Source organism: Scyliorhinus torazame, chromosome 1, assembly GCF_047496885.1.
Source record: "Scyliorhinus torazame isolate Kashiwa2021f chromosome 1, sScyTor2.1, whole genome shotgun sequence".
NCBI classification, from domain to species: domain Eukaryota; kingdom Metazoa; phylum Chordata; class Chondrichthyes; order Carcharhiniformes; family Scyliorhinidae; genus Scyliorhinus; species Scyliorhinus torazame.
The window spans coordinates 57036172-57060237 of record NC_092707.1 but is presented as its reverse complement, the minus strand read 5'-3'; the positions used below and the strand labels follow the sequence as shown (position 1 = coordinate 57060237).

At 45.1% G+C, this 24066-nt stretch overlaps 1 protein-coding gene across 11 annotated transcripts in view; it reads left to right on the top strand.

Annotated features, from left to right (window-relative positions):
• The window catches only part of LOC140408146 (lysine-specific demethylase 2B-like), a 402335-nt gene that overhangs the window by 182299 nt on the left and 195970 nt on the right, over positions 1-24066 (top strand). For all 11 annotated transcript variants that reach the window (XM_072495150.1, XM_072495146.1, XM_072495145.1 and 8 more), the window contains 4 exons: positions 149-242; positions 3645-3798; positions 6052-6167; positions 21701-21827. In XM_072495150.1, coding sequence (XP_072351251.1) covers positions 149-242; positions 3645-3798; positions 6052-6167; positions 21701-21827 — 491 coding nt within the window. The remainder of the gene's footprint in view (positions 1-148; positions 243-3644; positions 3799-6051; positions 6168-21700; positions 21828-24066) is intronic.

Sequence of the window (24066 nt, the reverse complement as noted above, 5' to 3'; positions counted from 1 at the left end):
CAAATGTTCTGTCCTTGTTGACCTCCATCATGTCATTAGAGGACATCACTTGCTGCTGTTCTTGGTCATGATTGAATCCTCATGTAGGTCAACAACTTGCTGATTGCTAAAGCATGAAGTGATTAATTGTTAAATGCTTTCTCTGCAGGTACTGCTTAATGAGCGTCAAAGGGTGCTACACAGATTTTCACATTGATTTTGGTGGCACTTCTGTCTGGTATCACATACTTCGAGGAGGAAAGGTAAGCAGTGAAGTACTTGTTTATCTGCGGCATTTGAGGTGTTTATTTCAATTTGAGAAACTTGAAGATTGTATGGCTTATGTACACAACTGTGCTTATCAGGAGGAAATTTTAGAAGCAAAGATTATTGAAAACATAGTTTAACAAATGAGAAGAACAATTTTAGGGACAATAAAAGCCAAAAGGTTTATTTTATGTTTAACAAACCAAAGTCAACAATGTGGGCTTCTCTTTCTGGATAAAGACTCCACTGCTTATTTAATGTGAGCCATATTGTCCAGAAGATCCCAGGTTTGATACACTGCTTGTGTTGAATTAGTTGATCTGGAACATAAATTGGGACACTCTCCAGAGACTCGAGTGAGATGTTTGGATAGAATACTTACAGTGCAGAACGAGGCTATTCGGCCCATCGAGCCTGCACCGACCCTCCAAAAGAGGCCCACTCCTACACCCTATACCCGTAACCCCATTTAACCTTTAGACACTTTAAAAAAATAAATTGTAAGTATCCAATTATTTTTCTTTTACAATTAAGGGCCAATTTAGCCTGAGGGAGGGGACCCTGTTTCTCCAACACAAAATTTGCGTTTGTAACCTTTGGCCTTGTATATATTTTTTACTGTTTTAATGAAAAGATATGGCCAATCCACCTACCCTGCACATCTTTGGGTTGTGCTGGTGAGACCCACACAGACACGAGGAGAATGTGCAAACCCTACACGAACAGTGACCCGGGTCCGGGATTGGACCCGGTCCTTGGCGCTGTGAGGCAGCAGTGCGAATCATTGTGCCACTGTGCCGCCTTACCTTTGGACACTTGAGGGGTAATTTAGAATGGCCAATCCACCTAACCTGCACGCCTTTGGACTGTGGGAGGAAACCAGAACACCTGGTGGAAACCCACGTAGACACGGGGAGAATGTCAGTCACCGACGGTCAGAATTGAACCCGGGTCCCTGGCGTTGTGAGGCAGCAGTGCTAACCACCGATATCAGGTATGGATAGGATATGCTTGGCTGTGACATCCTCAGTGGTTCAGAGTGACGAGTAGTTTTATGCCAACTTCCTGAGTTCTCAGACGAAGTTGGTTAGATAAGATATTGGAGGCCCTTGTGAAAACATGTCCCAGCAAAAGTTACTGGCCCCAGAACAGGAGTGGAGAAATGTAGTAACCTCCCCCTCTAGAAAATATGCCAACCAGCCAAAACTTGCATCTGCTTTAGAATATGATTTTCCAAAATAATAGTGTATTAATTTGTTCAGCAATTTGAGCTAATTGAGAGTGCCATTTTTGCCCCCATGGAGATAATGGAAGCTGAACTGCAAAGCTTTCGCCGTTTAGCTGCAGGAGCTGGGTTTTCATTGTGGTCCTGGAGAGTTGGCTGCTTCAGTGCCTCAATGTGTGAGTAAATTCGCGCACATCGAATGGAAAGTTATGCACTTTGCATCACAGGATAGCACAGTAGCAGAGCGGTTAGCACATTTGCTTCACAGCTCCAGGTCGCAGGTTCGCTTCCCGGCTGGGTCACTGTCTTTGTGGAGTTTGCACTTTCTCCCCTTGTCTGCGTGGGTTTCCTCCGGGTGCTCCTGTTTTCTCCCACAGTCCAAAGATGTGCTGGTTAGGTGGATTGACTATGCTAAATTGGCCTTGGTGTCCAAAAAGGTTAGGTGAGGTTACTGGGCTACCGGGATAGGGTGGAGGTGTGGGCTTAGGCTCTTTCCAAGGGCCGGTGCAGACTCGATGGGCCGAATGGCCTCCTTCTGCACTGTAAATTCTATGATTCTATGAACTGTCCACATGTCATATTTCTGGTGGAGTTGAAACAAGATGCCATTTCTGAGTGGGGTGGGGTGTAAATTACAAGCCAACAAAGACCCAGAAACTGATTTCCGATGGTGAGAGTTCTGTAGTCAGGATGCCCTAAGATGGCCTATCTATACAAAAAAAAAATCTTTATTGTCACAGGTAGGCTTACATTAACACTGCAATGAAGTTACTGTGAAAAGCTCCTAGAAACATGGCAACTTAGTTAAAATACTCTAGGGGAAGGTTTCATTGTTGCTATTTATAGTGAAATAAAATACATATTCTAATTAAAACTTTTGAATTGATTATAATTAACGAAAATCCTACCCCCATGCTTTCAAATGTGTTTTTCTACATGAAAGGCACTGTATAAATTCAGGTGTTTAGTACTGTAACACAGGCAAATTAATGTCATGTCACGTGCAAAATTATTTGAAACTACATTATGATGCCTGCCACATTCTCTCCTTTATACCTAATGTGTCTCAGAGCAGCGATTTTGGGGTGCGTTGTTCTTATTTAAAGATTCCTTGAAATGTAGCAAAGCAATTTTTCCGAAGCATTATTTTTAATCTGTTTTCTCACTCTTCCTTTTTGGGATCACTTGTACCACACTCTGCTCCAAGCACGAACACCCATTACTGATCTAATAAAAGTAAATCCGTGACAGCTGCTGAATCATTATTTTTTTGTTCCTCCCCCTCCCCTTCTGCCCTCTCCCACTTACACTCCCTCCCACTTAAAAGCGTAGCTTTGTCCCTACCTTGATAATGCAACAGTGATTGGCCCTCACTGGATAATAGCAAGTGGAAATCTGCATCCTATTTCCTGATGGCACAGTACAATTGAGCCTTCACACACTTTGTTGTTCTGAAAATGTTAAGATATCATGCTGTGGTACTTATGGCAGTGGAACAGGAAAAATTAGTGGTGAGCTGTGCAGTGATCTGCCCGATCTCTCTATTCCTTTATATTGAAGAATTACTTGTTATTAGTTGAGTGCTCAGTTAAACCACAACCTGAAAAAATGGCACACAGGACCCAGTACCACCTCATGGTGCTGCCTGTTTGTTCTTGGGTTGGGGGTGGGGGAGGGAATCACCATCTGAATTGCTTAAGGAATTGCATTTTGGGACATGTGTAAATGGGTATTATGACACATATATATATTAATATCGCTATATCTGTCCATATCTATTTATGCATGAATTGAATATAGCTCTATTATGAGGTGCATACATATTTTCAGTTCTGCTCGTGCAGAGTTTTGAATGACAGGAAAACAGATCAAAATTAGCATGTAGTATTTTCAAACCTTCTTGAGTATTTACTAATTTATTTCTGAATGTGAGGATTTGCATTATTTTTGAAGTATAAAATGACACACCATTGAAAAATCATTATTGCATGTCACAGCATTTTTAAAAACTTACAATTTAAGATGAAATCTTATTTTAGCTGTGATCTTCAGCGGCTTAACAGATATTGGGGTATTTAGCTGAAAATTACAGTGGTGTTTTTAATATTTGTAACAGTGGAAAATGTGACCATTCTAAAGAGTCCCGGTTTTATAAGCAGTCTGTCTCATTTAGGTATTCTGGTTAGTTCCCCCTACGTCGCACAATCTGGAGATTTATGAAGAGTGGGTTCTGTCAGGAAAGCAAGGTGATATTTTCCTTGGGGACAGAGTGGACGGATGCCAACGCATTGAGCTAAAACAAGGATATACGTTTCTGATCCCTTCAGGTAACTGAGGACAGCTATTCTTATTTGTCATTTTACATTATCTACATCAGCATATTGGAGGAGGGTGGGGTTTGTAGGTGGATACAACATTAGTGAATCTGGGGAAGAAAAAGGAGACATTCCTTTGTGGGGTCCTGCCCTTTTAGCTATTGCTTCAAATATGTGGTGGGTATAGTGCTGTAAATAAATCATTTTCACTGAATCATTCTAAGCTGTCAGCCATATATACCTGAGTGGCTGATTGCATCATCTAACATTGTTACAGGCCGTAATGTTACTCAGCATTATCTCTGCTGTATTAGTATATATTTGATGTGCTTATTAACATCTCACTGAGGCAGATTACATATTACCTGCAACAGAAGATAAGTGCATTTTTTGTTCAGTTTGACTTGGATTGTTTTAGTAAGAGGATCAACCTCTTATTTTCCAGTCGTGTGTCTGGAAATTGTGTTTTAAAATGAAATTTCATCTGTCCAATTCCATTTGTGAATCTCGAGAAATCCATTTCCTTTATCATCTGCGGGATAACAGTCTGATCTATTGTCAAATGACTTGAAATGAATGATTTTAAAAGATCACGCACTATTGTATGCACTTCATGTGACATGACTGCAAGATATTCGCTCCTCACCCCCCCTCCGCTCCACACAAAAATAATTTTATAGCAGTGTATCTTCAAAATTGTTCCTGCTGCATTGCTTTATGGCACTTCTGTTACAGTCAGTAAAGTGGTTGAGTCTCCTGTAGAAAATATAACTCCCCTGACCACTTATCTTGTGTTAGTGCGCATGGTACAATATTAAAGATTATTATACAGTAATAACCTGTAAATGTCCTGCATTATTTGGATGCTGCCATTGTTACTGATGTACCTTGTTGATTAATGAGAGATGACAGATTCTAAAAACATTGGTACGTCATTGAGAGGAAATATTAACAGCTGATGCGTGATTTCAGAATGCATTTTACTGAGTGTATTTGCTTTTTACTTGTTTTTTTGTTCCTTATCTTTTTGAAACACTGCTATAAGAACAGAGGAAAGGGTTAGATTTTTAAATATATCATTGTTTTTTCCTTACAAATATCTAACGCTCTGATTCAGATTAAACTAATCTTCTACGTAGTCAAAGTCTTCTCGAGCCTTTTTTGTTACTCGCAAATTAAGGTTCTGGATAATTCACTGCCATTGAACCCCTGGTGTGAAATGCTGAAGGGAAGTGTTGGCCACCCATGGCTGTGTATTTTTCTCATTGCCTGCCTCCTATTTATCAGACACTGACTTCAGTCAGCGATGATATAAGGTAATAAAATAAACATCCTTCATCTCTTTAGCCAGTAATGCAGATTGTTTTTATGTTAAAATATATCAGCAGATACACTGCAGAATTTGGCTGTAATTGATGTAGATAATCCTTGCTGCTCGCATGCTGTGTTCCCTTGGTTGCACAGTGAATTAGAATAGGGATACCAGCCATTAACGCAGATACAGATATTGGAAACAATCAGGGAGCCGTATACATTTCCATGAGGCCCATTGTACAAAATTGCAAGATTTCCAAAAATTGAAGCATGACCTCCAAATGCGAGATCCTCAAAAAGACACAAAGCGGAATTCCCCCCGCGACAGAAACAATGGAAATTCTACACAAACAAAAGCAAGATTTGGTGCACAAAAACTAAACACACCTATCATCCACCCAAAAAAGTGAAACCTCGCCATACCCGAGCCCCACATCATCCTCTGCTTCCCTTTCCTTTTATTGCTCTCTCCCCAAAGCCTGGAACTTTTTGAAAATTCCTGGACCTGTTGTGCTAAATGCTGCATTCTGATTGACAGCTCTTTAAAGTTCTGTCCAAATGAAGCTGTTGAAGTTAGTTTTGCACAAGGAACCATCAGAGCTGCACGCACCAAATCAGAGGAGATGGCCAGGTGACTTGGCATGAGGGCTGTGTACTCTATACGTGATGGAATCTTTTCACTCATTTATTTACATCTAACAAACTCTACAGTTATCGAGTTACAAATAGCATTTCCATGACTTTTCCCCAGTGTACCCTAGCCCCTCTCCTCTTGGATACAGTTCCACAGTGGGCTAGTGGCCCGTCGGTACTTTTCCAAGTATTCATTCTTCACCTGATACCCTAAATGGTGAGTGTTAGGGTGTTTGTTTAAGAGTTTTAATAAAACTTAAAAACTTTGCAATCTTCAAACTGCAGCAATGCTCACAAGTTCTATCAATCTCATTTTAGGATGGATCCATGCTGTATACACACCAGTAGACACATTGGTTTTTGGTGGAAATTTCCTGCACAGCTTTAACATTCCTATGCAGCTTCATATCTATGGCATTGAGGATCGAACTCGGGTAAGTCACCTCTGTAAATACATCAACTTTCATAAATGCAGACCTCTGCTTATTTCCTCTGCTTATCTGATGATGCTATTTCTCTTGGAATACAGTTCCACCATCCTTGCAGCATTCTGGCACATTACAATTCAACTGGTGGTGAGGTAGGGAGGGAAAGACTGGGTTTTTTTCAGATAATCCTGATCCTGTTCTTTTTTAAAAAATATATATTTTATTCAAGATTTTTTGGCCAAACATTACAGTACGTAGTGTTTCTTTTAAACAACAATAAAGCAATATAAATAACAGCGGCCAGTTTTAAACAAATAAATAAATAATATATGAACAGAAACAAAAAACAAACTAAATGGCAACTGCCTTATCAAAAATAAATACTCTCCAAAGATACAATCCAACAGTCCAATATACATTACCTAAAACAAGTGCCTATACATATACAGTAACATCCCTGAGAGTCCGTCCGTTTCCTCCTCCTCCCCCCCCCCCCCCCCCCCCCCCCCCCCCCCCCCCCCCCCCCCCCCCCCCCCCCTCCGGGTTGCTGCAGTTGTCTTCTTCTTTTCCATTCCCTCTATCTTTCTATGAGGTAGTCGACGAACGGTTGCCACCGCCTGGTGAACCCTTGAGCCGAACCTCTTAGTACGAACTTAATCCGTTCTAACTTTATAAACCCTGCCATGTCGTTTATCCAGGTCTCCACACCCGGGGGTTTGGCCTCCTTCCACATTAACAATATCCTGCGCCGGGCTACTAGGGATGCAAAGGCCAAAACATCGGCCTCTCTCGCCTCCTGCACTCCCGGCTCTTCTGCAACCCCAAATATAGCCAACCCCCAGCTTGGTTCGACCCGGACCCCCACCACCTTCGAAAGCACCTTTGCCACCCCCACCCAAAACCCCTGTAGTGCCGGGCATGACCAGAACATGTGGGTGTGATTCGCTGGGCTTCTCGAGCATCTCGCACACCTATTCTCTATCCCAAAAAATTTACTGAGCCGTGCTCCAGTCATATGCGCCCTGTGTAACACCTTAAATTGTATCAGGCTTAGCCTGGCACACGAGGACAATGAGTTTACTCTACGTAGGGCATCAGCCCACAGCCCCTCCTCAATCTCCTCCCCCAGCTCTTCCCATTTCCCTTTCAGCTCATCTACCATAATTTCCCCCTCGTCCCTCATTTCCCTATATATGTCCGACACCTTACCATCCCCCACCCATGTCTCTGAGATTACTCTATCCTGCACCTCCTGTGTCGGGAGCTGCGGGAATTCCCTCACCTGTTGCCTCGCAAAAGCCCTCAGTTGCATATACCGAAATGCATTCCCTTGGGGCAACCCATATTTTTCCGTCAGCGCTCCCAGACTCGCAAACGTCCCATCTACGAACAGATCTCTCAATTGTGCTACCCCTGCTCTTTGCCATGCTCCAAATCCCCCATCCATTCTCCCCGGAACAAACCTATGGTTATTTCTTATCGGGGACCGCACCGAGGCTCCCGTCTTTCCCCTATGCCGTCTCCACTGCCCCCAAATTTTCAATGTAGCCACCACCACCGGGCTTGTGGTGTATTTCTTTGGTGAGAACGGCAACGGTGCCGTCACCATAGCTTGTAGGCTAGTCCCCCTGCAGGACGCCCTCTCCAATCTCTTCCACGCCGCTCCCTCCTCTTCTCCCATCCACTTACACACCATTGAAATATTGGCGGCCCAGTAGTACTCACTTAGGCTCGGTAGTGCCAGCCCCCCCTGTCCCTACTGCGCTGCAAAAATCCCCTCCTCACTCTCAGGGTCTTCCCGGCCCACACACAACTGATAATACTCTTCTCGATTCTTTTGAAAAAAGCCTTCGTGACCACCACCGGGAGGCACTGAAACACAAAAAGGAATCTCGGGAGGACCACCATTTTAACCGCCTGCACCCTACCTGCCAGTGACAGGGACACCATGTCCCATCTCTTAAAGTCCTCCTCCATCTGTTCCACCAACTGCGTTAAATTAAGCCTATGTAATGTACCCCAATTCTTGGCTATCTGGATCCCCAAGTACCGAAAGTCACTTGTTACCTTCCTCAACGGTAAATCCTCTATTTCTCTGCTCTGCTCCCCTGGATGCACCACAACCAACTCACTTTTCCCCATGTTCAATTTATACCCTGAAAAATCCCCAAACTCCCCAAGTATCCGCATTATCTCTGGCATCCCCTCCGCCGGGTCCGCCACAGATAGCAACAAATCATCCGCATACAGAGATATTCTCGTCCCCTGATTACTCCCCTCCACTTCCTGGAACCCCTCAATGCTATGGCCAGGGGCTCAATCGCCAGTGCAAACAATAATGGGGACAGAGGACATACCTGCCTCGTCCCTCTATGGAGCCGAAAATAATCAGACCCCTGTCCATTCGTGACCACGCTCGCCATCGGGGCCCTATACAGCAACTGTACCCATCTGATATACCCATCTCCAAAGCCAAATCTCCTCAGCACCTCCCACAAATAATCCCACTCCACTCTATCAAATGCTTTCTCGGCATCCATCGCCACCACTATCTCCGCTTCCCCCTCTGGTGGGGGCATCATCATTACCCCTAGCAGCCTCCATATATTTGTATTCAGCTGTCTCCCCTTCACAAACCCAGTTTGGTCCTCATGAACCACCCCCGGGACACAATCCTCTATCCTCGTTGCCATTACCTTGGCCAGAATCTTAGCATCCATATTCAGGAGGGAAATAGGCCTATAGGACCCGCATTGCAGCGGGTCTTTTTCCTTCTTTAGGAGGAGCGATATCGTTGCCTCTGACATAGTCGGGGGCAGCTGCCCCCTTTCCCTCGCCTCATTAAAGGTTCTCATCAGTAGCGGGGCCAGCAAGTCCATATATTTCCTATAGAATTCAACTGGGAATCCGTCTGCTCCCGGGGCCTTCCCCGCCTGCATACTCCCAATCCCTTTCACTACTTCCTCCGTCTCAATCTGTGCTCCCAGTCCTACCCTCTCCTGCTCCTCCACCTTAGGAAATTCCAGCTGATCCAGAAAGCACATCATTCTCTCCTTCCCATCCGGGGGCTGAGCTTCATATAATCTTTCATAAAATGCCTTGAACACTCCATTCACTCTCTCCGCTCCCCGCTCCATCTCTCCCTCCTCATCTCTCACCCCCCCCCCCCATCTCCCTCGCTGCTCCCCTTTTCCTCAGTTGGTGGGCCAGCAACCTGCTCGCCTTCTCCCCATATTCGTACTGTACACCCTGTGCCTTCCTCCATTGTGCCTCTGCATTACCCGTAGTCAACAAGTCAAATTCTACATGTAGCCTTTGCCTTTCCCTGTACAGTCCCTCCTCCGGTGCCTCCGCATATTGTCTGTCCACCCTCAGAAGTTCTTTCTTTTTTTTAATAAATATTTTATTGAAAATTTTTGGTCAACCAACACAGTACATTGTGCATCTTTCACACAATATTATAACAACACAAATAACAATGACCTATTTTATAAACAAAAAATGAATAAATAATAAATAACAAAAATGAAAACTAACCCTAATTGGCAACTGCCTTATCACAAGTAACGCTCTCCAAAAATATAATTTAACAGTCCAATATATAATTATCTGTCGCAACGACCTATACATATTATACAGTATATGTTAACAACCCTGAGAGTCCTTCTGGTTCCTCCCCCCCCCCCCCCCCCACCCCACCCCCGATCCTGGGCTGCTGCTGCTGCCTTCTTTTTCCCATTCCATCTATCTTTCTGCGAGGTAGTCGACGAACGGTTGCCACCGCCTGGTGAACCCTTGAGCCGACCCCCTTAGAACGAACTTAATCCGCTCTAGCTTTATAAACCCCGCCATGTCATTTATCCAGGTCTCCACCCCCGGGGGCTTGGCTTCTTTCCACATTAACAATATCCTGCGCCGGGCTACTAGGGACCCAAAGGCCAAAACATCGGCCTCTCTCGCCTCCTGCACTCCCGGCTCTTGTGCAACCCCAAATATAGCCAACCCCCAGCTTGGTTCGACCCGGACCCCCACTACTTTTGAAAGCACCTTTGTCACCCCCATCCAAAACCCCTGTAGTGCCGGGCATGACCAAAACATATGGGTATGATTTGCTGGGCTTCTCGAGCACCTCGCACACCTATCCTCCACCCCAGAAAATTTACTGAGCCGTGCTCCAGTCATATGCGCCCTGTGTAATACCTTAAACTGAATCAGGCTTAGCCTGGCACACGAGGACGACGAGTTTACCCTGCTTAGGGCATCTGTCCACAGCCCCTCCTCAATCTCCTCCCCCAGCTCTTCTTCCCATTTCCCATTTAGTTCATCTACCATAGTCTCCCCTTCGTCCCTCATTTCCCTATATATATCTGACACCTTACCATCCCCCACCCATGTCTTTGAGATCACTCTGTCCTGCACCTCTTGTGTCGGGAGCTGCGGGAATTCCCTCACCTGTTGCCTCGCAAAAGCCCTCAGTTGCATATACCTGAATGCATTCCCTTGGGGCAACCCATATTTCTCGGTCAGCGCTCCCAGACTCGCGAACTTCCCATCCACAAACAGATCTTTCAGTTGCGTTATTCCTGCTCTTTGCCACATTCCATATCCCCCATCCATTCCCCTGGGGCAAACCTATGGTTGTTTCTTATCGGGGACCCCCCCAAGGCTCCAGTCTTTCCCCTATGCCGTCTCCACTGTCCCCAAATCTTCAGTGTAGCCACCACCACCGGGCTTGTGGTGTAGTTCCTCGGTGAGAACGGCAATGGGGCTGTCACCATAGCCTGTAGGCTAGTCCCCCTACAGGACGCCCTCTCTAATCTCTTCCACGCCGCTCCCTCCTCCTCTCCCATCGACTTACTCACCATTGAAATATTAGCGGCCCAATAATACTCACTTAGGCTCGGTAGTGCCAGCCCCCCCCTATCCCTGCTATGCTGTAAGAATCCCTTCCTCACTCTCGGGGTCTTCCCGGCCCACACAAAACCCATGATGCTCTTTTCAATCCTTTTAAAAAAAGCCTTCGTGATCACCACCGGGAGGCACTGAAACACAAAGAGGAATCTCAGAAGTTCTTTCAATAACCGCTCCCTTTCCCTACCCTCCCGCTTTCCTTTATGTGCCCTAATAGATATCAGCTCCCCTCTAACCACTGCCTTCAACGCCTCCCAGACCACTCCCACCTGAACCTCCCCATTATCATTGAGTTCCAAGTACCTTTCAATACACCCCCTCACCCTTAAACACCCCCCCTCATCTGCCAATAATCCCATGTCCATTCTCCAGGGTGGACGCTGTTGTTTTTCCTCCCCTATCTCCAGGTCCACCCAATGTGGAGCGTGATCCGAAATAGCTACAGCCGTGTACTCCGTCCCCGTCACCTTCGGGATCAGTGCCCTTCCCAAGACAAAAAAGTCTATCCGTGAATAAACTTTGTGGACATAGGAGAAAAACGAAAACTCCTTACTCCTAGGTCTACTAAATCTCCAGGGGTCTACTCCTCCCATCTGCTCCATAAAGTCCTTAAGCACCCTAGCTGCAGCCGGCCTCCTTCCGGTCCTGGACCTCGATCTGTCCAGCCCTGGGTCCAGCACCGTATTAAAATCTCCACCCATTACCAACTTCCCCACCTCTAGGTCCGGGATACGTCCTAACATACGCCTCATAAAGTTGGCATCATCCCAGTTCGGGGCATATACGTTCACTAAGACCACCCTTGCAATTTGCCACTCACCATCACGTATCTGCCCCCACTATCCGCCACTATGGTCTTTGCCTCAAACATTACCCTCTTCCCCACTAGTATAGCCACCCCCCTGTTTTTTGCGTCTAGCCCCGAATGAAACACCTGCCCCACCCATCCTTTGCGTAGTCTGACCTGGTCTATCAGTTTCAGATGCGTCTCCTGCAGCATAACCACATCTGCCTTCAGTTTCTTTAGGTGTGCGAGTACCCGTGCCCTCTTTATCGGCCCGTTCAGCCCTCTCACATTCCACGTGATCAGCCGGGTTGGCCCCCCCCCCCTTGTCAACTAGCCGTCTCCTTTTTCAATCCAGCTCCTCACCCGGTTCCCACGTAGCCGTATCTCCCCCCAACGGCGCCCTCCCGCCCCGACCACCCCACCCCATACCAGCTCCCCCTTCTCCCCAGCAGCAGCAACCCAGTTAACCCACCCCCCCCCCCGCTAGATCCCTCACTAGCGTAATTGCACCCCCCATGTTGCTCCCAGAAGTCAGCAAACTCTGGCCGACCTCGGCTCCCACTGTGCGAGGCCCCCTCCTTCCTGCTTCCCTGTTCCCGCCATGATTACCATAGCGCGGGAAAAAAGCCCGCGCTTCCCATTTGGCCCCGCCCCCAATGGCCGGCACCCCCAGCCCCTCATCCTCCCTCCCCCCCTCCCCCACGACATGGGGAAGAGAGAAAAGATACAGGGTCGCAGGATTAACAACTTGGGAAATCATCTCTTCCCCCTTTTTCCCCCCCCTCTTCACCCCACATATTCACCCCACCACCTTGTCCCAAACGTTCTTTTTCTAGCCCGCTTATTCCAGTTTCTCTTCGACAATAAATGTCCACGCCTCTTCTGCCGTTTCAAAGTAGTGGTGTTTCCCTTGATGTGTGACCCACAGTCTTGCCGGCTGCAGCATTCCATATTTAACCTTCCTTTTGTGCAGCACCGCCTTGGCCCGATTAAAGCTTGCCCTCCTTCTCGCCACCTCCGCACTCCAATCTTGATATACGCGGATCACCGCGTTCTCCCACCTACTGCTCCGGGTTTTCTTTGCCCATCTGAGGACCATCTCTCTGTCCTTATATCGGAGAAATCTCACCACTATGGCTCGAGGAATTTCTCCAGCTCTCGGTCTTCGCGCCATAACTCGATAGGTTCCCTCCACCTCCAACGGGGCCTCCGATCCCATTAACGAGTGCAGCATCGTGCTCACATATGCCCCGCGTCCGCCCCTTCTGCACCTTCGGGAAGACCAAGTATCCTTAAATTCTTCCTCCTCGCATTATTTTCCAGCACCTCTAGCCTTTCCGCACACCTTTTGTGTTGTGCCTCGTGCATCTCTGTCTTCACCACCAGGCCCTGTATGTCGTCCTCATTCTCAGCAGCCTTTGCCTTCACGACCCAAAGCTCCTGCTCCTGGGTCTTTTGCTCCTCCTTTAACCCTTCAATCGCCTGTAATATCGGGGCCAACAGCTCCTTCTTCATCTCCTTTTTAAGTTCTTCCACGCAACGCCGCAGGAACTTTTGTTGGTCAGGGCCCCATATTAAACTGCCTCCTTCCGACGCCATCTTGCTTTGTGCTTGCCTTCCTTGCCACTGCTCTAGAGGATCCACCGCAATCCGACCACTTTCCTCTCCTTTTTCCATCCGTGTCCAGGGGGGATTCCCTTCTGGTTTGCCGCACAGTGTTTTTAGCCGTTACAATTGCCGTTGGGGCTCCTCTTCAGAGCCCAAAAGTCCTTTCCACCGGGAGCTGCCGAAACGTGCGACTTAGCTGGTCATCGCCGCACCCGGAAGTCCCTCCTGATCCTGTTCTGACCAGAGGTCCACCCATGTGCATTTTCCAGCATGGATCGCAGGGTATCAGTCCGGGATGGGAACTTTAACTGACTTTTTCTTCATTCAATAATGGGATAATTGTGATACCCCACTGGGAGCTGAACTGAGCTAGTCACATGACAGCATCTGCTAGATAATTCAACCTGTGATCTTCCTGCTGTGTGTGCCATGTACAAGACTGGGTGGTGCATAAATCTGCAAAATGATAGTAGGAGCTTCAAGCAACCTGTGTTAAAGTTGGCTCTTCTCTTCCCTCTCCATTCCCTTCAATAATGAAAGTTTGGTTAGCAGGCTAAATTTTGTACGAGCTAACCTATGTAGTGTTAGAATATATTTGTGGTTGATATACAAAATGATCTTTCTCTTTCAAAGATCCAGATACTTTTCGTCAAGGTAATTGCAAGAGTCCTGTGATTTTAGTTTATTTATGTAAAGAGTATTTCTTAAAAACTCACCAGGCTAGACAGCACGGTGGCTCAGTGGTCAGCCCTGTTGCCTCACGGCGCTGAGGTCCCAGATCCGATCCCGGCTCTGGGTCACTGTCCGTGTGGAGTTTGCGCATTCTCCCCGTGTTTGCGTGGGTTTCGTCCCCACAACCCAAAGATGTAAAAGCTAGTTGGATTGGCCATGCTAAATTGCCCCTTAATTGGAAAAAAGTGAATTGGGTACTCTTAAGTTTATTAAAAAAAACTCACCAGGTTTCTGAACCCAGAGTATTTCTCTTTTTTAAAAAATTTAAAATACACAATTCATTTTTTTCAGTTAAGGGACAATGTTAGCATGACCAATCCACCTACCCTGCACATCTTTGGGTTGTGCGGGCGGGCGAAACCCACACAAACACGGAGAGAATGTGCAAACTCCACACGGACAGTGACCCAAAGCCAGGGTCGAACTTGGAACCTTGGCGTGTGAGGCAGCAGCGCTAACCATTGTGCCACTGTGCTGCCCCTTAAACCCAGAGTATTTCTGAGAACTGCCCTTTTAGGAAATTACATTGTAACTTTTGATTAATGTAAAGGGTTGAAAATTATTATTGCCCCCTCTACAGATTTATCTACTGCACAGAAAAGCTTTGCCTTTTTAAAAATATTTTCCCTCCAATTTTAAAGCAAAGGCAGAAGTCGCAACAATGATCTGCAACAGGCGATGTAAAACTTCAGAAAATGTTCTAATATTAATATGTAATAATTAGCTCTAATCAAACTAAGTGAACTTCCATAGACCCCCTGGATAAGTGCACTTTTCTAGTTCTACTTAGCAGTGTTGTCGATCCCTGATCTGTGCTGTGTTAGCTAATATCAGCAGTGGCATATAGCAGTGCCTTCGGTCTCACTTCTGATCCGTGATTCAGTGACTGGCTGAGAAATATACATCAATGGATATTTGGTGAGAATCGAATCAGGCGTATTTGTACTCCCCTTGGTGGTCATTCAATGTCTTGATTCAGACTTGGAAAATAACCAGTTTGATGAAGTACTGGAAGCCTGGTGGTACCCATTTATCCATAACTGGAGATGACACTTTCCAGGAGAGAATGCTTAAAAAAAAAAATCTTGCTTTATATCGGAGTAAACGTTACGTGGAAACTCATCGAAAAGAATGGTAAGTATGTCCCTCCAGAAGTTCCAGAACATTGTGAAAATGATCCCTGAACTGGTTAACGCCTCCTCTTCCCCACCCAACCCCTGCCATTTGTGAATCTTAGTCATAGGGCAGCTATTACTCTACGTCTTAAGTAGCCAACTTGTCTGCATCATATCCCAAAATGGAAACCAACTAAGTTCAACAAAGAAAGTGCTCCCCTTGGGCAAATAACAATATTTGATCCGAATGGTATCAGCAAGTATTTGGAAGTATGATTGTCAAGGTCGGTCTGCTAGTCATTACACATGCCAGTAAGGGCACGGGAGAACTTTCTCCCCCCTTCTCTTTTTTATATATATATATTTATATATAAAACAAGCAAAACAAAACCGGGTGGAAGGGGCACGGTGCCCTTGATGTCGCTTGTATCTCTTGATGTCGCTTGTTTCTCTTGGTTGGTTTTCTTTGTTGTTTTTGTCAATTTGCCTCAGCTTCGGCCGTCTGACGTTCCTTCTCCCTGTTCTTTCTTTCTTACTTTCGCCTTGCTGTGCTTGTTGTGGTCGTTGTCATTTCCTGCGCTCTCCCCCAGTTTGAGTTCCGTCCTCTTTCCTCCCTCCCGGAACAGTTGGGTGAATGGCTCCCATGTTTTGAGGAAGCCATCTTCCGACCCTCGGATGCCGAATTAGATTTTCTCCATTTGGAGAAATTCCGATAGGTCAGACTGTTGAATCCCAAATTTCTTTCTCCGTCAGTCTGGCCTCAATAAAAGTCGAGATGGATTTGCAAGTAAAAATAAGTTATTTTATTCAGCTTGCAAGCTACCTAGTCCACAGTGATACAGATAACATGTTGCTTTCTGCAGCCCCGGGAACTAAGTGAAGGTCCCAGACAAAGAGATCAGTACTCATACATTCAAATGGCATCAAGTTTCACATACTCGACATCCATAGGTCATCCTATGTCCCTCCTGACTTGTTTGATCTATTCTGATTGGCTCACTTCCAATTCCTTTCTCCGGCCCCTATCAATGCAGCATCACTCTCATAGACACACCTCTTCCTGCTTTTTCCATGCGGTCTAAAATCCTTTGTCTCTACTTGCCAGAATCAAAGTGGCTTATTTCTACATTACATTAACTAATATCTCTAAAGTAACTATTTTATATCACATTCGTCAAGACAGCCAGTCCACAGCTTTAGGTGGTGCTGCTGACCGCCAACCGAGCAGGATTCTGCGGCGGGCAATCAGGGAGCAAAGGCAAGGGCATCTGCCTTCCTCCCCATGAAGAGATCTTGCTGGTCTGATACCCCAAAGACCGCCACTTTCAGGCATGGCTCCACCCTCATCCCCACCACTTTGGACGTTGCCTTGAGGAAGGGTGTCCTGTACCCAGCAAGTCTGGGGCAAGAACCTACTCATTCGGGTTCTTGTTAAGTGGGCTCTATGTACCACTTTTAGTTGTGTTAGGTTGAGTCTTCCGCACGTGGAGGTGGAGTTGACCCTATGTAGTGCTTCGCTCCAGAGTCCCCACCCTATTTTGAGCCCCAAGTCTTCCTCCCATTTCCTCCTCATCACGTCCAGTACAGTGCCAGCCCTCTCTAGCAGTCATTCGTACATGTCGCTACAGTTTCCTCTACCTAGAATGTCTGCGCCCAGTAGTTCTTCTAGTCGCATCCGTTGCGGTGGTCGCGGGTACGTCCTTGTCTCCTTCCGCAGGAAGTTTTTAAGCTGCAGCTATCTGAGTTCATTGCCCTTAGCTCGCTGGAATTTCTCTCTCAGTTTGTCCAGTGTTGTGACCCTGACTCACTGTCCCCCCGTCCTGTCTCCACTTTTTAAAGGTGGCGCCCGTGAGTGCTGGTTATTGAAGATGGGGGCTTTGTCGGACATTTCGGTCAGGCCAAATTGTTGCCGTAACTGGTTCCAGGTCTGAAGGGTGGCTACCACCACGGCTGCTGGAGTGTGTTTTGGATGGGGATGGGCGTGCCGCCATGGCGAGGGTCCCCCTGCAGGAGGTCTCCTCCGCGTGTATCCACTCAGCTTCTGGCTCCTCAATACATTCCATTTCTCTTTCTGCTGTCGCTGCCCAGTGGTAGTACTGTATGTTTGGGAGGGCTAGCCCCCCCATGGACTTTGTTTTCTGTAGGACTTTCTTTGGGATCCTAGCATTCTTCTCCCCCCACCCCCCATACAAATGCTTTCCCTTCACAAACTGTTGAATGTACCCTGAGCAACACAACCTTTTCTCCAACTCTTCATTACTAGCTAGGTTTCCAGAAGTCAGTAAGGTAAAGCATATCATTCCGAAAACCGTACATGTCCGAGTACCGAAACACAGTCGGCTCTAGCGGTTTCGGATAAATAATACTTTCCCTGTAGTTAGTTGGGAGCCAGCTGCCTCGTGACAAGTTAGTGGCGTCCCTTCAGTTGTATAAGGGAACAGCGGACAGTCAAACAAAGGAGTAATGGATATTTCAAACTGTGTGCAAAGTTACTATTTTCATACATGCATTGTTAAAAAGCTACTATCTAGTCATATCCGTTAAACTGAATTCTAAACCTGAAGCGACCATTCTATACTTAGGCCTTTTGCTTTTAAGGCCTTGTGCCGTTCCATTTTGCAAAATTTCCTCCTATTGTGATTAGAGTTTGACTCATTGGTGTAAGAAATTAAATAGAAGGAAATTCTCATCTTTTTTCCCCCCAGCAATTTTCTTCCCTCCTCTCCTAGCGGTGTTAACTCCTTGCCTCTCTCGCACCACGTGTGCCCACACACACACACACACACACACACACACACACACACACACAGACAATCTCTCTCTCTCTCTCTCTCTCTCTCTCTCTCTCTCTCTCACACACACAGACAAACACTCACACCCTCTCTCACGCACACACACTGACAAACTCTCACACACTCTCATACACACAACACACACACGCCACACACTCACACCTGCCTCCACAGGGTTTGCACACTTGCCTCTACAGGATTTGCACACACACATGCACCTGCCTCCTCAGGTTTTAAAGGTGGATTCCTAAGTGCATTTCAAAAAAAGGTTTGATTCTTAGCCTCCAGTCCTTGTCGACTGCCACTCACAAGCAAAGTAAAACAGAAAGACAATAGAGAGAGAGACTAGAAAGAGAGAGATAGAAGAGGAGCGAGGTGGACTGAAAACACAATGCCAAAATGACAGGTAAGAGGGAGACATGCAACACCATGGGAGATGCACCATTGTGTGCATTATCTGTCTGTATCTCTCGCTATATGTATCTTTGCGAGAAAGATTATTAGCAACTTTCAGTTTTTTTTCTACATGCTTGTGAGATAGGTGGTCTGCTGCATCTGTTTGATTCTATTCCTCCTGTGGGGTAAACACTCTGAAGATAGTGATATATCATTATGTAAAAGTCAAAATTAAGGCTGTTCATGTTCAGCTATGTTGGCATTTTGGTTTATTCACAATTTTACCATTCAAAGTTTCAACGGATGACTCATTCAGACATTCTAATGTCAAACCTGAAGCTTGAATCTACATATATTCTCATTCCTGCCATCAACTCATTAAATACTTGTTGCAATATTAATATATCAACAAGAAATTGGGTAAATATTTCTTTGTAAACTTCAAATTTACATATACGTTGCATTTTTAAAATTCCAGTTCATTTTAAAAAAAATACGTGTAGATGATCTTGCACTTGGAGAGTGCAATTTTTGAAAAACTCCCCATTCTTGCGAATTCTCTCACTGTACATCAAGAAACACACGCATGATTTTAAGCAGGAAGGTATTTTGTCACAAGTTTTGTTGTTTTGTATGTGATAGCTGACCTCTTAATTGGCCTGTTCGGGATGGAAGCAGACCACAGTCATCTTGATTTATAGAAACCGGTTTACTAAAATTGGTGTGTAGAGTACTGCTGTACGGAAATGTGTTTTGCAGCTGTTCAGAAGTCTGAGTAATGGTTCTAGAAATGTTGGTCATTACTGTAACAAAACAGCAATGTCTGAAAGATTGCTGGAAGTACCATAAAAGGTTATAATATGTGTGCCCATCAGGTTCCTGTCAATAATCTCAAATTTTGCAACTCTGAATTCGGAACTTGACCAATTGTTTAGTTACAGTCTATGGCTTACTGATCCTGAATTATTGTTCAGCAATAAAGTCAAAAGCAGGGGTGTGAGCAATCATCTGTTTAATAGATGATGTGGTAATATTGTGTGTCTTACTCGAGAGTGAATTGATGAAAAGGAAATCTTAAACTTGATTTCATCATGAATATTATCCTAACTTTCTTAGCCATTGGACAAAGCCTTGCTTTAAAGTAATTGCAAAGAGTCTTTTGGCTCATGAGACTGCAGAACATGATCAAGTCCAGTTGTGTGATTTAGTAATGGTTTGATGAGTTGGTGCAGCAATTGCTAAGGTGCTGGCAAGATTGGGCTCACTGTTCCCTAAAAGGCAAGTTGCTGATTTCAGTCAGGCTGGCTTGAGGAACCATACCTCGTTAAGAAGTTAACACCACCCAAAGGAGATGGGAATAGAGAACATTGTTGAGAAGATTAAACCATAGTCATAAGTTTTACAACACAAAAGAGGCCCTTCGGCCCATTGTCTCTGCGCCAGCCATCTATTTTAAATTTCCAGCGCTTGGTCCGTAGACATCTATGCTGTGACATTTCAAGTGCTCATCTAAATGCTTCCGAAATGTTGTGGGTTTCCCGTCTTTACCACCCTTTCAGGCAATGAGTTCCAGATTCCCACCACCCTCTTGGTGAAAAAGTTTTCCCTCAAGTCCCCTCTAAATCTCCTGCCCCTTATCTTAAAGCTATGCCCCCATGTTATTGACCCATCTATTAATGGAAGATTTCCCCTCTACCTATGTCCCTCATAATTTTGTACACCTCGATCAGATACCCCCCATCAGCCTTAAGGAAAGTCCTCAAATGAACTAAACTACTATTATGTTGAATTGCTTTGAAAATTCTGCTCACCGGGATACTATCAATGGGCCTTTTAATTTGGATGTTTTGCCAGGGTGTGAGTTATTCATAGTAAAGTGTGGTTTCTTGGTTGCTTGGCATAATGAAAGATTTGTTCTGGCTGCCGCAGACAATTAATGAGGTGTTAATAATGAAAGACTTTGTTTAGACTTCAAAACATGCTTGAATTAGTCATTGAAGACACTATCAATGGAAACCGCCATGAATGGAATTGAGTTAATTTTGTTCCAAATTGTAGCAGTAGTTCAGATTATTGAAAATTGCCCAGCCTTGTACACCAGGTACTGTGACAAATATGTGCACAATTTTATACATTCGGTACTTACTGAACAAAATTTTCTTAAAACACATTGGGGAGAGTCCACATTGGGTTCTCCCAGTCTACATAATTTTGGCGATGGGCCCCACAGAAAAACGGAGTAAATTATCCTTTTCAGCCACTTGCAATCCAGGTGAATCCAGCAGCAAAAGATCATTATTCATTCCTAAATCTTGGACTGTTGTTTTTCCTTCCAAACCTTCTCCAAATCTCTCCTTTCACCAACCCTGCTAAAGAAGGTGCCACCTGGCATTTGGTTCCAAGGTGCGCACTGACCTATATTCAGCAGTTTGAAAAGCTTTCCAATTTGTTCAGGAATATTGAGTAAATATGCAAATCTCAGCACTTTTTTTTTATTTGTAAAATTAAGGTACTGTATTGGTTTTGCATTACATGAACTTAAACTGGTGCAAACTCGCACAGGTATTGCTGGGTACTTATGTCCTTAATATTGCCTGGCAAGCAGCAACATCATTTTGAGTGTTGTAAGAAATTGCTTCTAAAATGTGAAATGTGACTATTTACGGTCCTTCTGGATATCCCTGCTAACTAGTAACCCAATGTGACTTGGAGACCACTTGAATTTTAGTAACTCAGAATATTCATTGTGTTCTTCTGTTTAATCCACACAGCAAACTTACTAAAAATGTAATTATTACAATCTTTAGAAATTGAATTGTGTTAATACAATTCAAGCAAACAGTGGAACAACAATAAAAGCTCATGTGCACTGCCTCATAATGAAGCGTAGAATGATGTAAATCAGTTTATTTCACAGAATTGATTCCCACAACCCAAGAAAAAGATCATGGCTATGAAATGCCTATGATGTTACATGAACATGATTTTTAAAAACAAATATGCGCAATCTCCATTAAATATTTTCTAAAATAAATGTGCACTTAAAAAACGACTTGAATGTGTTATCCTTCGTCATCTCCACCCTATACAATGGCCATTGTTATAGCTCTCTGCTGTGCCTGTATTTTTAGGTTTATTTTGACAATCCTCCTTTGCCATAAGCTGCGTTCAGGTGTATAAATGTTCCTTGTTTTTCAGGTTAATGCCAAGTTCCGCTATCCTTTCTATTATGAAATGTGCTGGTATGTCCTGGAACGATATGTGTTCTGTTTGACAAAACGGTCTCATCTCACCAAACAATACCAGAGGGAATCAATGTTAATTGGTAAGTGACCAGCAGTAGTACATGTGTTCACATGAAGTATTTCAGGCTATTATTTTTGGGTATTTACAGATAAGAGATTGTTAGCAAATTCCATAAAATAGGCATTGTCTTTCAGTAGACTAGCTTGTTTGGAGGGAAGTAATTAAGTTGCTCCCCTCATGGCTAGTTTATCACGTGGTGGTTGGATCATTTTAACAAGGTCTCTGGTATGCATTAAGTCAGGTACTAGCAACTGGGGTAGCAATAAGGACCTAGAAACAACGAGTAAGAAACTAAGCCAGTGTTGAGGCTTATGTTTGATAGTCAGTAACCCCAGCATGGCTAGCACCATGGATTGACACTTCAGCAAGGAGTCCGCTTGAGAAAAGGGAGAAAGATAGAACCTAGAACTAAATTAATGAGCAGAAAATAATTCTTTATCGCCTGACCAGAACTTGGACAATAATAATACAATTACTAATTAGGCCAATTGACATTTAGTGATGGGTTTTTCTCCCCTGAGGACAACATAGTCTTCTTCTCAATTCTGCTCCCTTCCCTTTTTGAAAGACCCAGTGTTTAGGTTGAATGGGCATAGAACATACAGTGCAGAAGGAGGCCATTCGGCCCATCGGGTCTGCGCCGACCAACCTCAAGCTCTCACTTCCACACTATCCCTGTAACCCAATAACCCCTCCTAACCTTTTTGGTCACGAAGGGCAATTTATCATGGCCAATCCATCTAACATGCACGTCTTTGGACTGTGGGAGGAAACCGGAGCACCCGGAGGAAACCCACGCACACAAGGGGGGAAAGTGCAGAAAACTCCGCACAGACAGTGACCCAGCGGGGAATCGTACCTGGGACCATGGCGCTGTGAAGCCACAGTGCTATCCACTTGTGCTAGCGTGCTGCAGTGACCTTGTTCTCAGACATTGCCATTGACCTTTTTGCCTGGATGCCATGGGACACAAGGGGATAGGCTGATGAAAGCTCCTTCATTGTCTTCGGAAAATTATGTTTTTGAAATTTATTTGCAATTATGTGTCTATAATTGTGTGGCTGAGCAGGGTGCAGTTGGTTTTAAAAAATCTTTCTTGTGTTCTCGCTAGTTCCTTTCTCTTTTTCTCTTCAAATTAATGCCTTCGCTACAAATTTCTGCAGCAGTGCACTTGAGCAATTCTGCTGTTTGCTTCCTTTTTTCCATTTTGGACGTGTGATGCACATGTGGCAGATGCTTGAAAGCCTTGATTGTAGCCTCCACCACGCTCTCAAGCAGCATATTGCAGAGTTAGTTACTTTAAACTGTATCAGGCTCAACCGAGCACAGGAGGAGGTAAAGTTCACCCTATGCAGGATCTAACTGCACACCCCTCCTTCCAGCCCTCGCCCCAGCTCTAATTCCCACTTCCCCGTCACTCTTCACCTCTTCTAGTGATGGTTTCCCGTCTCCAGCATACACTCACATATGTTGGAGATCTTCTCGTGCCCCATCATATCCCGTTATAGCGTCCTATTTATCAGTGTGGGTCTTGGCAACTGTGGGAATGAAGACATCTCTTTACCAATAAAGTTCCTCGGCTGCAAATACCTAAAAGCACTTGTCCTAGGGAGTTGAAATTTCTCCTCCATTTCCTCTGGACCCGCAAACCTACTTTCCACAAATAAATCCCTGAACCTCGCAACCCTTTTTCTCCTCCATATTCTGGACATTGCATCCAGCCCTGACGGTGCAAACCTGAGATTATCACAAATTGGCACAGTAAAGATATGTCCCCCAGCCCAAAATGTTGTCTCAATTGGTTCCAAATTCTTAAAGATGCCACTACTGGACTGGTCGAGAGTCTGGCTGGGGAGAATGGAAGAGGGGCCACAACCAATGCCCTACACAACCGACATGACCCTACACAAGAGGCTTCCTCCATTTGACCCCACCCCACATCCGGCTCCTCAAACCATCTTCGCATTTTCCCAATGTTTGCCACCTAGTAATAGAGCATTCCCAGTCGATTCAAGCTCAACTGTCATTTGTAGCCTCTTTCCTGCTGCCAACAGCTCTGCCATAGGGGTTGTGGAGTACTGCTGATCCACCTCCAAGTTTAAGTCTACCAACCTCTGCCTTTCAGCTGTACCAGCCTTAATCTTGTGGGCCGTGTATGATATTGTTTCCCCACTGATCACCACCTTCAACGCTGCCCAGAATGTGTAAGGTGAGAGCTGCCCATTCTGGTTGGAATCTACATAATTCCCTATGACCGA